This window comes from Lottia gigantea (genome assembly GCF_000327385.1).
Source record: "Lottia gigantea unplaced genomic scaffold LOTGIsca_29, whole genome shotgun sequence".
NCBI lineage: Eukaryota > Metazoa > Mollusca > Gastropoda > Lottiidae > Lottia > Lottia gigantea.
The window spans coordinates 688,602-706,193 of NW_008708943.1; the positions used below are offsets into that span (position 1 = coordinate 688,602).

Below are 17,592 nucleotides of genomic sequence, written 5' to 3' on the forward strand. Positions count from 1 at the left end.
TTCAAATAATCCGAATCATTACAGTTTCGTTACTTCTGTTTTGTTTATATAACGTGACAATGTGACCATTGAACTTTTTGGTGCACATGCAGTCTTAATTGTCCGTCAAGTGATTACTTTTGTAAAAAAAAGATACTTTGATGGAAGCACAGACGTTACATAAATGGTATAGAGAGATAATGATGGTATGACTCAATTAAAAATAATATTCTTCTTTCCGAATATACCTTGGTTTTGGCTGATCCGATTTTGATAAATGGGTTTAATAAGTTTATGGAATATTATCATTATGTTGCAAAATATTATTTCCATTTGCCTAAGAAATCCATTTCGAATCTGGTTATCATTATCCGTCTGAAAACTTATTCATGAAAATATTTTGTAAAGGGAGGTTAATACTATTTAATTCAGTCCACAGTAAAATATTCTCTTCTGCACGTCAACTTTATAACTAAAGCCACTATAGACAAGGGCAGTTACTTAAATCAGCAAAGACAAAGTCATTATCTTAAGCAAGCAATGACAAGCACAATAGCCAAAGCCAGTAAGGACAAGGACTGTAACTAAAGCCAGTAAGGACAAGGACAATAAATAAAGCCAGTAAGGACAAGGACTGTAACTTAAGTCAGTAAGAACTAGCAATGTAACTAAAGCCAGTAAGGACAAGGACTGTAACTAAAGCCAGTAAGGACAAGGACAATAATTAAAGCCAGTAAGGACAAGGACGGCAACTAAAGCCAGCAAAGACAAGGAAAGTAAGTAAGGACAAGGATGGTAACTTATGCCAGCAAGGACAAGGACAGCAACTAAAGTCAGCAAAGACAAGGGAAGTAAGTAAAGCCAGCAAGGGCAAGGGCAATAACTGAAGCCATCAAGGATAAGGGCTGTAACTAAAGCAAACAATGACAGAGGCAGTAACTAAAATCAACAAGGACAGGGGCAGTAACTTAAGTCAGCTAGGACAAAGTAGTAACTAAAGCCAACTATGACAATTGCAGTTACTAAGGCATAAAGGTCATGGGCATTAACTAAACTCATGTAAGGAATAACTGATAACTATAGGCATCGGATCCGTTCGTCCCTTGGTCAGAGTCTGTTCGCCCTTAGTCAGGGTCTGTTCGGCCTTATTCAAGGTCTGTTCGGCTCTATATTATATGACATGTAAGTGATAATAACCATAACTAGCAATAAATAGCAGGGACAAGGACTTTAACTAAAGCGAACAAGGACACGGGCAGTAACTAAAATCAGCAATGACAAGAGCGGTAATGAAACCAAGCAAGGACAAGAGCAGTGACTTAAGCCAGCAAGAACAAAGGCAGTAACTGAAGCCAGCAAACACAAGGAGAGTAATTAAAGCCAGCAAAGTCAAGGGTATAGTATCTAAAGTCACGAATGACATAGGCAGTAACTTAAACAAACAGGGACAAGGACAGCAGTTAGAGCATAGTATTAGAGCCAGAAAGGACAAGGACGATAACTAAAACTATAAAGGACAAGGGCAATAACTATTTCTATACTTCTCCTCTCGCTTGTTACAGATTTAAATACATTGATTCACTATTGTAATTACCAATAAGAATTTATTCATATTTATGTTGATACAGTGTTGATAAAGAAGGAATCGATCGGAATGTAAATAAATATTATATCTCTCCCACCAGCTGTGTTCTCTTTCCTTCTAACAGCCAATATGACATAAAACATAAACATATTAAAACATATATCACTGCATAGATCTACACAGTTGACAGACATTAGATTGATTTCATAAAGAATTGTTTATACAGATATTCAAAGAGAGGAGGTGTAGGCTTGAGGTCTGGGTGATGAAGACGGAGAGACATTTTAGTCTTAATTTTAGACTAATTTTAGGGGCGGAGGGGGACAGTACTGAATGAATTAATTAATTCATTTGCATAACATTCAGGCGGGTGAGCACCTTCATTACAAAGCTTCACCCCAATAATGCCCATAGGATTGAGAAGATGTCCCTTATACCTTATGAAAATAGCTTGGATTGTTTGTGTCATGAAAACTGATCAATCTTCATGTCTATTAAGTTCTTGATTGCAACAAATTAACACCATCAAAAGACAAACCAATTGACAAATCAAATGGTGAAATTATAACAGAAGTTGCTGTAATTAGTCCAAAAGACATTAAAGTGTTACTGTATTGTCTTTCACTTAAATTCACATACTGCACGAATATTTCTCAAAAGGCGACAGATGACGTTTTAAAAAATGATCAATGTTTGTCTTGTTGCATCAGGTTTGATCGGCTTTAATGAAAACCCAGTAGTGGCTCATTTTAAGAAGTTATCAAAATTAAACGATATCGTTAAATGAATTAGCCTATAATGGAATTGCAAGATCGTGGCGTCTGCCTGAAAATTATTATGGTGCAAATTGATACTACCAGTGTCTATGATAAACATTACAAACCCTTAAAGTATTTTCTGCAGATTTTTCTTTCATTGATCGAGAAAGGTGATGTATTTTGTCGAGGAAATGAAGGATGTTACGGGTTGTGTTTAAAGTCAAGTACGGTTATTTCGGATTGACTAATGTGTTACTGATTTTGTTGAAGCCTCACAATGTACGACTCTGTGTTAAACCAGTGACAGAAGTTACGTTAATTAATCGATAGAGGCGTTGAAGCATCAGGTTTGATTCAAGTCCCGTTATACACGATAATGTGTTAAAAAGGTGACAGAAGTTAGATTTGATTGGGAATGATTAAAGCGCCGTTATGTGCGACTGTTTTTCAGGAGTGTAACAGATGGTTGGGCGTATCGGTGAATTACTAATATTGCTTTCACCAATCAATAGTCAGTCATACTGTCTACCAATACATACCCATATCTTACTATTGTTGGGATCGATTCACTCATACAGGTTCATGGTATATAGTCAACACGTGAAGGTTTGCATTTAGTCTACCTGGTCTTCAAAGGATATGACTGAATATTTACCTGAATATCGAAGGATATCTGAATGCGTGTACATTATAGTATCTACTTTTTAAATATTTTTATCTGTGAATATTCGATAACTGTGAAGTTGACGTCGTCGACATGTGATGAGGTTTTCAATGGATGTCTACTTATAAAAATTTTACCAGCAAATTGAATGATATCGGTACATTTTGATATAATATGTTTATCTTTTGAACGTCCGACAACTCTGAACGCGTCAATCATTGAAAGTGAGAATAAGAATCATCATTCAATGGATATACTCGTATTTTCCACATCTACCAAGATAACTTCAGAACCTTATATCAAAAGATAAATATCACTTTGAATATTTCCTTGTTTTTACCGGTGCATCGCATAACGTGAGTCATTTCACTATTAGATCAACCTAACAAGAGGATAACTGAACCTTTTCAATTCATATACTTATGATCATTCGATTACTATACTATTAACAAGTAAATAACTGTATAAGCTTTAAAAGAATTTACTGTGTTATATGACGCATATAAAACAGTTTTGTTATATACTGCAGTCGGTCTATTTAAAAGCTTGAGTTCAGTTTCATCGATTTGTACAAGAAAATAACATATTGTGTTTCGATTTGGAATATATATATCGAGGTGCAGATTTTGGAGTATGGAAGACTCATTCTGAGTCGAATAATTGTGTATAAGCCTACCGATCTGTGATATTCAATACAATAATTCGTGGTTGTTTCGGCCTGTTGGACAACCATGACGCTTTTATACTACTCTTACAAATCTTTTCACAAATGGACTTCTTATTTTTTACTTTCTTTTTTACTAAATCATTCACAAATTAATGCTCAAAGGGTTTTTCCACCATTATTCAACGCAGCAAAAGACAAACCTATCTTAACAAATCCGTCGGACAGCACATGTGGGATTCCCACTCGTAATGCTTATTGCAAAAGTTCCATAATCGGCGATTCCGTCCAGAGGTGTGTACAGGATTTTTGTATTCAAGTGTGTCCTGGTCGTACTAACACTGTCGGACACATCGATCTATTGGTGGCAGACAGCACTGGTTTTGGAAGTTGTATTGTGACTGACACTATCAATGTTCGCCCTAATAGTGCCCCCGGTGCATTTTCCACGTCCATTCTAGACACGGTCAGCAAATGTTACTTAGTGCCTCGGTTAAAACCGTCTTTAGGAGAGAAGTTTACAATTTCTGTGTGGTTTTGGTTAGATTCGCCAGATACAGGGTAAGAATACTTTTTAAAAATTCAATTTTATTTTAAATCTAAGATATCTTACATTTTACAGCCGCGATGAGTTTTAAGACGCACCCAAAAGCAACCGAATTTTTTAACCATTTAATACGTTTTGATCGATGTCCATTCACACATTTTTTACTTTTCAAAATTTTGTATCTTGGAATGCTTTTTCTACATGTCTTTTAAGCATTCTGTCACTTATTTTCTTGATAATTTTTTTACGAATTGTCTTTAATAGGATATGTTTGGGTCTATACGTATTTTAGAGGGTTCACATAGATGATCTAAGTTTTTTTTTGATCATATTTTATCAACAAAATTAAGAGACAACGACGATTTGTCGTAGTTTAGTCGAAATTTTTTCACAATGATATCTTAAATCTAAATCTTGTCTGTGCATGGTTGTGTTTTTTATTCTATTATTATTTATTTCCTATTTATATAAAATCAGGTCAGAGTCCCCTAATATAACAAGGTGAGAACAGTTTTAATTGTTGAAGTGAATATTATAATCAGAGCTTAAAGCTATCATGAAGTGTCAAAAAAGGAAATCTTCATCACAAAATAATTTTATATATTGGATATTGGCCACAATAACAAAAAACAATGCATAAATTATATTTATTGGTATTAGTAACGCTAAAGTTTAAGAATGATACAACCATTGTTGTTTAGGATAGAAAAGATGACATTTCATCTTTGGTTAAAGTTTTAATATTTCAATGTGTTCTGTCAACGTGCATAGAAAAGGAAAAACGAACATAAACCTTGATCTAAAAAACGAGGGCATTATAACTTATATTGTTGTTGAAATATATTCATTGCTACATATTATGGTTGGATTATATTATATACATTAAATTAATTTCATTCTTGACATTTCATGATAGCTTTAAGAAAAGGCTTGCCGTAATCCTTAATCACTAACTCAGTCAACCAAATCTACCAAAACATACCATTCAGAAACGTTTAAAGGGACATTTTCATCTACGTATTTGCAAATTCATTCTGACTTTTCAAAACGACACTTTAGAATGGCACCGTATATGTTTATTTGATAACAATAAAACCGGGCATTATTTTCTATTCTGAAAAGTGATATGGGTCACTGTTATTGATTGATGAGCTGTTATGTAGATATTTAGACAACTGTATCCCTTCAATAGTTGAACAATCTGTTTAATATTCTATTGTTTTAAATTACAAAGCCTAACGAAAATCATCGTTTTGAGGGTCCAAACTCATGCAGACTTTCTGCAAGTCCGAATGAACAATTTTATGACAATGTATTAAGAAAATGATATTGAATGTATGTTTTGGTAGATTTTGTTATAAATATTAGGCAATGCTTTGAAAATTTCACAGCTTCTTGCACTTGTGTATAGCCTGTACATGTATATACTAACCTAGAGTTTTTAATAAATATGTTAGATTAATAGAATGATATATTTATACTAATATTAACAACTTTCACTATATACTCATATATATGGATTGTTGGCTTGATGTGTAGTTGCATAACATTAACCACTTACAAGTGAAATGGAGTTTTACACCCTACCACGCCGTACTATGCTTAATGTAACTGCAAATGAAGTGAAAATTAGTTTAACGGACGTAAAAATGATTGTGCTAAAGAAGATGGCCTAGTGGATGTGTCAGGATGGAAATACATTTGCGTAGACTAATTAAGATGAACAACGAAACGATATTTTGCGATTGACTTTAAAAAAAAGTTGAAGTTTTTCACACGGTTTGTGATGACTGTATAACTAATCTTTAGCAATTTAGGGGGAGGGGTGTTGGGGGTCTTCCTCCTCATACCAGATCTTGTTACACTGGGATGAAGCTAGTAGCCAATCCATATGTTCTGTATCGTATTGCCTTGCAGTTTGACTAATTAAAAACAGGGTATGTTGATTGATACATAATTTAAGTTAATTAGTGCTTGTCATAAAGTATTCATGTATCAAATCGATCTTATACAACTCTTGGTTTGATAAGGGGAGACAGCACCGTGGTTTATACAGATAGATTTGGATAAAAGATCATCCGTAAAACTAATCTGAGAACTTGTTTTTTGGATCCCGGTCAATCCTAGTTTTAAGATTATGTCCCTTTACCTTGTAGGCGGGGCTAAACTAGGGGCGGGGTCTTTCTGTGTATGCTATCACGTGATAACAAAATGGCGGATGATTTAAAGGAGTAGAAAACAGATTATTTATATTTTTTGATTAAAAAAGAGTTATAAACCAATTACTTGGCATTAAAAATGGCATATGTGGTACTTTCCTCTTTATAAAAAGTTAGAACTAACATTTCATGAAGATCTCTTTCTTCTAATCAACTAATTTGGCATGTGCTGCCATCAAATTACAAACTATTTTACTAAAAATTTGTAGGCCTACCATAACTTAATATGGAATTAGTTGTCCACGATTCCATCATTACATTTGAAATAAACAGACTTTCCTCTCTGAAATTCCCCTCTGTAAATTCCCCTCAGTAAAATTGTATCTACATATATTGATGCTTTCAGTAGCTGACATCTTCATCAATCCCAAAGACAGTCTTAGACTCTCAGGACTGAGGCCTAGTATTTTAATACTAATAATACAAAAATTATGGGCAAAATGTGATTCTGTAATCATTGTGGCAGTTGTAGGCTTAGACTTTCAGCAAAGCAAATTGTCTTCATAGTTAACCAATGTCAGTTAACACTTTTGTCACTGACTAGTATGACAGATTTCTGAGAGCTAACAACTCAGTAAAACCATTCTTTCTGTTTCAGGACAATATTAGAGAAAAGGAGTGCAGACAACAAATTGATATTTGATGTTCGTGTTGGAGAAAACGGAATAGAATTTTTATATTTAAGTTCATTGTCAGTTCGTCCATTATCAGTCTCAGTTAAAGATACAGTGGCATTGAAAAAATGGCATCATTTAGCAATTCAGGTAGAGTATTGTTATCATTTTATTCATTGATCTATATTTCAATATGTTGAAGAATGATCTTAGAACTACCCATCCCTAACTTGATTATAGTAGAATATAGAAGGAAGTCAGGATTCATTTTAATTAAGAATATAGAGATAATCTAATTAATTATTTAAGTCATCTCCATCTTGTTAGTCCCAAGATACCAATAAATTAATTATTAAGACTGTAAATCATTGAAAATCCTTTACTTCACAATTTACTTTCTGATTTGATTTGAAAGAAATTTAGACTAAAGTTAGTTTTCTAAAGTCTAAGAAAGAACTTTTAAATTCCTTCAAATTAAATTTGTGTGAAATTCCGTAAACATCAATATTTGAATCAATCACATAGCAATGTTCTTTTTCAGAAAAATAATTTTATAGAAATTCAGAAAAATTACACAAAAAAATTTTCATTGTCTCTAGTGCACACCCAAAGTTAGGCATGCCATTTTAAGAGGCCCACTATTTATATAAATATACAGTAAAGGAGACTAGCACCTATTCGGGTCTGTATGTTTGAATGACCTTCAAGGCAGTACAAAGACTGATGCCATAGCCAGTGCTATTGAGAGTCAGCCTTATTTCAACTCCCAACCACCTGAGTATATTTTAGAAAAGTCAAGGTTGTGTACCGGTATTGAATTATGATTCAAGTGATAATAAACGATTTGTTCATGAACAATGAATACTTAATGTGTCTGAGTGAACATTATATTTGGTCTATTATTTGAGAGTTTAAGGTGTGTTCATGCTTGGCTGATTATTTCATTAAACTATTTTTTAAAAAATGTTGTTTTAAAAGGTGTTAATGTACTGAACAAAGTGTGATAATTTTAAATGAAAATAAGATTTATATACCTGATTATTTAACACTTCCATAATCATTTTAAACATTTGACTTAAAGCGAAAGAGTCTTCATTTGCGAGGGATATCTAGCATTGTAGTTTTTTTTTGTCAACTCTTTCAGATTGAGTCTTCATTACTAATAATGTTTATTTGATATTGGAAGTTTCGACACCCCTAAAGAGTGTTCATTAAGGTTATAATGTTTATATAGTATACTTATTGAGCTTGTTATTTCAGGTGTACAGAACTACTATAAGTTTCTTTTTAAATGGACCCAGAGTTGGCTTATCCTCCCTGTCTACTACAGAGTTAGGTAGTGTCATACAAGACTCTGTAGGTTCTTATAGAATTGGCCAAACTGCTGAAGGTACAGAGATTCTTTTCTGGTTTTAACTAACTCAGACCTTTCTTGCTATTTAAAGTACTGAAATTTTTCTTTATACCGGTCAGACCAATTTTTTACCCAGAAGTGCTTATTTGGTATATAGGCTTGTCAACTTGGCATCCCTTTCAGAGAGTGCACAAAACTTATTATCGTGTAATGTTTTATTGATATTTTGGATTGTTACCGTTAGATCCCTTACAGAGATTCCTCATAGTCAAAGATGTCTATTTGGTTTTTAGTTTTGTTGACTCAGCATTCCTAACAGATAGTTCGAATACCTACTTATGTTATTTAAGTTCAATTGCTTTCAAAATGATGAAATATTTTGTGAATATTTTTTTGACAGGATTAGCTCCCTTTAAAGGTCGACTTCAAGATTTTCAATTTTATCAAGAATTACTCACCAACAGGTAATACATCATTATCAACTTTCAAACTATTCCCTGACACTGTTCATTATTAGATATAGAGTTTATCATTGGCTATTTCAAGACTGGCTTTTTCAAAACTGGCTATTTCAAGACTGGCTATTTCAAGACTGGCTATTTCAAGACTGGCTATTTCAAGACTGGCTATTTCAAGACTGGCTATTTCAAGACTGGCTATTTCAAGACTGGCTATTTCAAAACTGGCTATTTCAAAACTGGCTATTTCAAGACTGGCTATTTCAAAACTGGCTATTTTAAGACTGGCTATTTCAAGACTGGCTATTTCAAGACTGGCTATTTCAAAACTGGCTATTTCAAGACTGGCTATTTCAAGACTGGCTATTTCAAGACTGGCTATTTCAAAACTGGCTATTTCAAAACTGGCTTTTTCAAAACTGGCTATTTCAAGATTTCAAGACTATTCTTGTACCCTTTCTTGAACCTAATTCTGGTAAAGTGATCAAAATATTGATTATCATCGCTAGGAATTATTAATCAATTATTGATTGGTAGTCTGCCATTGATAATCAATCTCAATTTGATAATCGCTACCCAGCCCTAATTATTACCATGCTGGGGATATACTAATAACAATATGGCTATTTATGTTCCGTGTTCTTTCATTTCATTCAGAGGCTGATGGGGTCAGTGTATCATTGCTTATAGTCTAATTGCTTTCTCTTTTTTTTTCAGAGAAATAGCAGAGCTGTTTTCTGGAACATTTCCAGAAGCCAGAATACAGACAGATTGCCGATGTCCCCCCACTCATCCACGAGTCAAACCTCAACAGACACACTACTGTATTCCTAATGGTGTCCCAGACAACTCAGGGGTGGAAACATTACGAATTAATGATGAAGCTCATCCACTAGAGTTCGCTAACGACGGGGATAGTAATACCGTCTGGATTTCTAAGTTTCAAGATAAGGTTGATGTTACTGTTGACCTTGGAGATGAATTTCAAGTAAGTTTATATATCAGGTTTATAACTGTCATTCATGTGTGACCCTGGACTGTGCTTTATTTAACTGATTGGTCCATCACTAAAATTATGAAATTAGTTCTATCTACAAATCCAAGTGTAGTATCTGCAAATATCTTCTTAATTATCAAACTTTACTTGACTGTAAATAGGTATTTATAAATCAAACACATGATGTCTATATTATTTTCTAGGTATTTTATGTAGTCATACAATTCTACAGTCCTCTACCGAAAGCTGTTACAATCGAACGACAGATAAACCAATCAGACGTTTGGGAACCATGGCAATATTACGCTCAAGATTGCCCAAAATATTTTACTGGTCAGGTCAACAACGGTGAAACTGCGACATCTTTGTCCGTTAATTGTTTGCAATTTGGAACGTAAGTATCTAACCCCCAAAATATCTCATAGCAGTTTACATACAGTTAATAAAAGATGGTAAAATTCAATATTCATATTTACTTTACAGTTATTCCATGATTCTCTTCTTGTATATTTCAGCAATAATTTACAGACACCATATTCTAGAGGAAATATAACCTTTAATATCTTGTCATCTGAACCAGTCCCAAGACCTGGATATAATGATTTTTATAACACACTAGAATTACATGAATTTGTTAAAGCCTCTCGTATACGAGTCCGATTTGAAGATCATTACTTTGTGACAAACATTCGACATGAATATTTTGGTGTTTTTGAATATGCTGTTAGTGCAAGGTGAGTGACATTGAATATTAAAAAATGTTGGATTAGTGTTGGGTTTTGACAAAATGATTGGACAAAAAACAGACAAGAGAAGCAGAAAATGTATGCGTTATTCCTCAATGGCTCTTAAGCTAGGACTGTTTTCAGGTCGCAACTATTACTTGACAAAACATTGTAAAATGTCAGAAATAAGAAGGCCCCAAATATATGCTTTCTTCTGGTAAGATTTTGCGTAATATGTAATTAATGTACTTTCTAGGTGTAACTGTCATGGCCATAGTGAAACTTGTGATATGTCAACTCTACCTTATAAATGTAACTGTTTACCAGCCTCTAATACACAGGGCAACCAGGTAGGTATATGGTTTGGATACATAATCCTCATCAGGACAGGTAGTTTTGAAAACTGTAAAACTTTCTGATTTTGATAGCTAAATTATTTAAATTTAAATTTAAATGGATAAAGTGTCAGAATGCCTTGTAGAATCACATCAGGAAGCTCTTTCTTCTGTAAAAAAAAATTTGAATTATATGAGCAAATATTTAGTAAAGAATGAAACTTCAATCATTTTACTAACCCCAAATCTGATGATTTGTCATTAAAATATTTAATATTAAGATCAAAGAAGAATTAAGAAAGAAACAAATGATTTTAATATTCTATCTTACTTCATGTTTTACCATATCCCTAAAAATGTAGGGCTTAAACTAATATTTTGCGTTTTATTGTGGTTTTCAGTGTGAAAAATGTCTGCCATTATATAACAACAAACCATTCCGTGTTGGAGACCAAACAAAGGATTATAACTGTCAATTATGTCAATGTTATAACCACGCTACCAGTTGTTATTACAACGCTTCATATGATTCGTTCCCGACTGATCATGATCGTGGAGGGGGCGGAGTCTGTGTTGACTGTCAACACAACACAGAAGGACAGATGTGTGATGTATGTAAATTGACATATTTTCGACCAATCGGTAAAAGTCTTTATGATGCTGATGTCTGCCAGAATTGTAATTGTAATGCAACTGGAATGGTTTCTGAAACTCAACAATGTGAAAAGGTAAGATAAGTTGCATTTTGACCAAAAGTTGTGCATTGTTCATAATTTATAATATATATCTTAATCTTCTGCTGATATTTATATTATTGAAAATTGTCTCTGAAACCTGTCAGAGTACCCTTAGTGTTGTATGATTTTTGAGAGACAGGAACAAGAATTCACACATACAGGGATGCTAGGGGCTTGATTTAGATCTATTTACCATACTTGTCTGATATGAAAGAAAAAATGTCTGACGTTTAGTAACAGTTGGACATCAAATATCATTTTATGTCCATCAAAATCATAAATTTATATCTAATGTGATGCCTTAATTACTAAGGCAATAATTCAATTTTATTTCATACAACATGTTAACAACATTATTATTTTGTAATTTGCAAAATATTCACTGAAAAATCTTAAATTATTTTTGATACAGATTGGAGGTCAGTGTCCGTGTAAAGAAAAAGTATCTGGAAGAGATTGTAGTGTTTGTTTAGATGGGTTTTATAACATACAACCAACCAACCCAGTCGGATGTGAGGAATGCGGGTGTAATGTTGATGCTACTATCAATGCTGACAAGTCATGTGACATTGAAACAGGACAATGTAATTGTAAACGTAACGTAAGAAGTAAGTATCTATCTTGTGCCTTGTTTATGTTTAAATTTGGAAACATATAAAGATCTGCACAAATAATAACCATTTAAAGTACAATATTATCATCTATCTTATTTTATGATTATCCAACTGATATTTATTTTTTGTTCGTTTTTAGATCGAAATTGTGATGAATGTGAATATGGTTTCTATAATTTGACGTCAGAAAATGAATTTGGCTGTCAACCGTGTCAGTGTAACCCTATGGGGTCACAGAGTATTTACTGCGATCCTGACTCAGGACAGTGTCAATGTAAGGAGAACATCATTGGTTTGAAGTGTGACCGCTGTGCTGATAATTTTTACAATTTTAGCCTCGGATGCATTCCGTGTAATTGTAATAAGGATGGTATTGAACCTGGATCTGTGTGTGATCATGTAACAGGACAATGTGTCTGCAAACAACAAGTAGGAGGTCGTCAGTGTAATACTTGTAAAGAAGGAGCATACGGTTTCGGCAGTTCGCCAAACACTGGGTGTGAGATTTGTACGTGTAACCTTGCTGGCATTGAGGGAGATGAGGCATCATGTGACTTTGAAACAGGAAGTTGTAAATGTAAAGAGAGGGTAATAGGACGAATGTGTAATCGATGTGATGGGAATACATGGGGTTTAAATGAAACAAACCCTCTCGGTTGTGAACTGTGCAATTGTGATCCGACAGGAACCAAACTCGGTGAGACTACGTCCCCTGATACACTTGCCTGCAATAATAAAAATGGACAGTGTAGTTGTTTAGCCAATAGATTTGGAAGACAATGTGAACAGTGTGTTACAGGTCAGTGAAATTCTTTTCAAACATAAGTAACAACAGTTCAAAAACTGCATGTCAACTGTTGTCCTAAGTGCTACCCTCAACATATCGGTTGAAGACTACTCCTGCTATCCTGACAAAGTTTTCCTCATTCATTTGCACTACTTTTCAGGGTATTTCAACTCAGAGACACCTGGTGGTGGTTGTGAGCCATGTGGATGTCAAGAGAAGGGAACTCTGCCTGGTACAATGTGTAATACAACAAATGGACAGTGTGAATGCTATAGAGGTCGAGGCCTGACAGGTAGAACATGTTCAGAATGCGAGAATGGTTTTTATGGTTTCGATGAGAAACAAGGAGAGTAAGTAAATTATTAATATTTACACAATTTGCTTGGTGAAGACTCTCCTTAACATCTTTCTTCAACTTATTAGTTTTAATCTCTACACTGATGGCGTATAAGACTGCTCCAAGTCCAAAGTTATCGTTTTTGATGTCCTCAAAAATTGTGGCAAGAAGTGGTACATCAGGCAGGGCTTACACCTTCGAAAAATTTGATGCTGCTCTTCATATGTGTCCCAGTCAAAACAAGCCTGTTTAGAGATATGAATTTAAGTTTTGCTCAACTTATGTGATCGTCCATGAATATAAATGAATTATGCACTTTTTCGTAATATTTCAGGTGTTCAAAATGTCTATGTTTAGAGGCCGGAAGTGTTAATCAGACGTGTCAGAGCATTAGTGGACAGTGTTATTGTAAAGAATTTGTAACGGGCCGCCAGTGCGATATTTGTGTTCAAGGTTCAAGTAAACTGGAGATGAGCAACCCCTTTGGTTGTAGCAAATGTAAGTTTTGTAAATTTATGAAAGGAACAAACTTTTTTAAAATTGAAACAAACAAAATTAGCTTATCTGTTTAGAAAAAGTCTTTTGGCTGTCAAAAAAGCATTTGTTGAACATTAATAATTTTGTAAAGATTTTTTTACATTGTTTGATTGGTATTTGTTTCAGCCCCGTCCCAGCAACCACCACCAACTCACGTAGCATTGAGTTCTACTGAGTTATTATTAGAGTGGGGACCCCCAGACTATCCTAATGGTGTAATTTATCAATATAATGTAATACGTGATGGTGTAGCTATTGGATTTGTATCTCCAAATGGTAAGTCTTCACACCTTTTAACACTTTTGATTTTCCCATTTTCGTCTTTTACAAAATTATCCAGAATTTTTAAATAGTTTTTTAGTAATTTTTTCTGGCTGTAGTTTCGAACTCTTTTCCTTTTCATATCTGTATCGTAATCTGTTAATGTTTCTCTGGGTCATGAGTTCTCTAGAGACCTTGCATCATCTTGAAAGATCAATGTCAAGAGGATTGGCAAAGGATTGTTGACAGGATCCTTGAGAATCTATGCTGCCCTTGTCAAATATTGATATCTCTATAAAGAATAAGAAACACATGCCAAGAAAATTATTGGTAAAAAGGATCCTTGACAACTTAACATCTCAACTCAACTTCTAAGATAAACTGATACCTCTTCATTCCATTCTCTTTATTTCTCCTTTTCATTCTTGTTTCTGTCAAAGACTTGTCAAATTTTAGGACCATTTATTCTGACTGATGAGTTCAATTATACAGAAGGTAAGAGACTGTGTTTACATCCTGAAGGGGATTGGATGGACAAAACACTTTATTGCTTAACACTAAGACTGGTAGAACAGTCAGTTGTGAGTTTCTACAAACATCATGGCTATTGCTCCTAAGTCCTGCCAGTTAATAATTTGTCTTGATGGGTTCAGTGATTTCAGTGTTAGTTTCGAATTGATAGCAAATCTTGCCAAATTGTAACAGCTTGTGATTAATTACAAAAAGAGGTTTTGTTTTAAATGTTGATCAATGAAACTGAAATGAAATCAAGAATTAGAATTGATATAAAGAGAAATGTAAACACAGTCATTCAAGTGTGATTATTGTCTCCTTATATACTAATAATTACTGCATGCTCACAAAATTCAGGGCCCTTCCACAGAGCGTACCATATAGCGAGTATGATGTATGCTAATACCTGTCAATAACCAACTCAATGTTTGAACTTTGAGCTATACCTTACCCTGCTTACTCCAAGCTTATATCTCCCAGCGAAGTTTTCCTACCCATGCTTTCTTGTATATCACTTTAGATATATATGATATATAACCAATAATCACTTCCGAATACTCAATTAGCTATTATAGCAGAAGGTTGTTAACTCTTGAAAGGATGTCTTTTTACAAAGAAGGTTGTGCTGAGAGGACCAACTCAAACACTGATTGAAATGAAGTGTTCCATAAGATTTGGTTTTGTGGGAGTTAACATTCACTTACATTGAAAATTTGTGGCGTTATCAAACTTCAGGCCTTATGATCTCCATAAGAATTCATTAACTTAATAGTCATTTTCGTACATCTTACAAATTTATTTTCAGTTTCTGCCTTCAATGATACTGGATTACTTCCCTACACATCGTACACCTACCAGATTGAGGCTATCAATGCCTTTGGTTCCGTTAGAAGTACTCCTGTCATATTCAGAACATTGGAAGGATTTCCATCTTCAGATGCAGTTCTGCAAGTTTTTGACATCAAACCTAAATCAGCATCCTTCAGATGGACAGAACCATCAGAAATGAATGGACCACTATTGAAATATAAGTTAGTATCTCAGACAAGCGGTGCATCAGATGTGGAAAAGGTTCATTGGGAAGGCACATCAAGGGAAGTAACTCTGACATCATTGATACCTTTCACAAAATACAACATGTCTGTTGAGGCATGTACAGCTGGAGGATGTACCAAAAGCAGTCCAATTTTAGTCAACACTCCCTCGTCTGTACCTGAAGGTCAAAGGTCACCAAATATCACTGCTATCAACAACACTGCTCTATTTATAAACTGGGACTATCCAATTAATCCAAATGGTGAGTTCGTATTTTTTTTCATTTTAATGGTAGGTTCTCAACTAACCCTTTTCTGGGTGATTCTTTACTATTGTATCAACATCTGCAATGTGTGTCAACTATTATTTTATGATTTAGATTAGTAACGTCATTATTGCATGTTTCTTTGTAGGAATAATCATTTTCTATGAGCTGTGGATGCAAGGAATGCCAGGACCGAATGGCATTAGAAATCCTGAAAGTAAAAGAGTCTTTGTGAGTAGTGGTCAGTACAACCCAAGAGTGGTTGACACTCCAGAAGAAAATGCCCTTCCACCTCCTGACACAAATTACACAGTAACAGACCTGGAACCCTTCACAGAATATGAATTTCAAGTTTTGGCCCAGAATGATGCTGGCAAAGCAGCTAGTCCATGGACTGTTGGTAGGACTGGGGAAGCATGTAAGTAAACCATCTTTGATAATGGACTGCTGGGGGAACAAGATGAGAAGCATCATTGAGGATTGTAATACAAACCTTAAATGGGATTCTTCAGGGCAGTACATATATGATTTTACAACAGGAGCAGTGGCATTTCTACTGGGAGATTCGAATGGCTGGCCTGACCTTCAGCTTTCTAATCATTAAACATAAGGCGGTAATTGTCTGTTAGCCCCCTTGCTCTCCTCACTCCCCTTCACTTAATGATTCACCATTGATCATCAACCCTTATAAAGACATTATTTTATATCATTTCAGTACCTAATGCGATGGGAGCTCCAGTAGTAGAGGGACTATCTAGTTCCCAGTTGAAAGTATCCTGGACAGAGCCCCCACCTAAAGATGCCAGAGGAGTTATATTGATATACCATGTCTACCATTTTGTTAAAACTGATTTGACTCAAGATCAATTTGCTCCACCATTTCAATGGAAGGTAAGAAGAAGCATTTTGAAAAAGGGGATGTATGTTAGCACAAATAAGCATTTTCGGAAAAAACTAAGTTGAAGCAAGGTTCAGAATAGGTTTAGGCAGAATTCAAAATGGCGGAGAAAGAAATAGATGGGAACATTTTGAATGTGACACATCAGCATGTGTACTGTTCCATTGAGACCAGAATTGAAAAAGACAGAACCTGTTCAGAACTTTAAATCTAGTGCCACATTGGTGCCAATAAAATAAATGATTTCACAGTATCTAAATTATTGCCTAGAATTGGTCAATTATAACTCTATTTCATCAACTAATCACAACTCTTAGTGCTTTTATATTTATCTTTTGAATCTATATTTTATTATTTTCTCTAGCTTGTGTCTACATCTAATGGAAGTGTTTATAGTACATTAATAGATGGTCTAACGCCCTATTCTCAACATAATTTTAAAATCGGTGCGTGTAACAGTGTCGGTTGTGTAAATTCAACATCAGCCAGTGGACGTTTGTTACCTGCAGGTAGGTCTAGTCATTCAGTACTTTCATTATATTTGTAATAATTAAAGAGATGAATTTGTCCTACCTGTTTTTACAATGTTAGGTTGTTTATGAATTCAAGATGGTATACTGATTTTAAATAGCGTTAGATATAAACTATCATCAATGTCACAATAACATTTGGATAATTATTCTCTTAAACATAATATTCTACTGATTTG

General features: G+C 34.4%; 1 protein-coding gene across 1 annotated transcript in view; it reads left to right on the forward strand.

Annotated features, from left to right (window-relative positions):
- Window positions 1–7,018: 7,018 nt before the first annotated feature.
- Window positions 7,019–17,592, forward strand: part of LOTGIDRAFT_118598 (hypothetical protein) — a gene marked incomplete at both ends in the record, with an annotated part of 38,016 nt that continues 27,442 nt past the window's right edge. Inside the window, 17 exons of the mRNA XM_009056775.1 lie at window positions 7,019–7,180; window positions 8,291–8,420; window positions 8,785–8,848; window positions 9,560–9,830; window positions 10,043–10,233; window positions 10,355–10,573; window positions 10,821–10,914; window positions 11,301–11,627; window positions 12,049–12,244; window positions 12,390–13,049; window positions 13,198–13,387; window positions 13,709–13,872; window positions 14,038–14,157; window positions 15,458–15,982; window positions 16,134–16,403; window positions 16,701–16,876; window positions 17,248–17,392. Coding sequence (XP_009055023.1) covers window positions 7,019–7,180; window positions 8,291–8,420; window positions 8,785–8,848; window positions 9,560–9,830; window positions 10,043–10,233; window positions 10,355–10,573; window positions 10,821–10,914; window positions 11,301–11,627; window positions 12,049–12,244; window positions 12,390–13,049; window positions 13,198–13,387; window positions 13,709–13,872; window positions 14,038–14,157; window positions 15,458–15,982; window positions 16,134–16,403; window positions 16,701–16,876; window positions 17,248–17,392 — 3,904 coding nt within the window. The remainder of the gene's footprint in view (window positions 7,181–8,290; window positions 8,421–8,784; window positions 8,849–9,559; window positions 9,831–10,042; window positions 10,234–10,354; window positions 10,574–10,820; window positions 10,915–11,300; window positions 11,628–12,048; window positions 12,245–12,389; window positions 13,050–13,197; window positions 13,388–13,708; window positions 13,873–14,037; window positions 14,158–15,457; window positions 15,983–16,133; window positions 16,404–16,700; window positions 16,877–17,247; window positions 17,393–17,592) is intronic.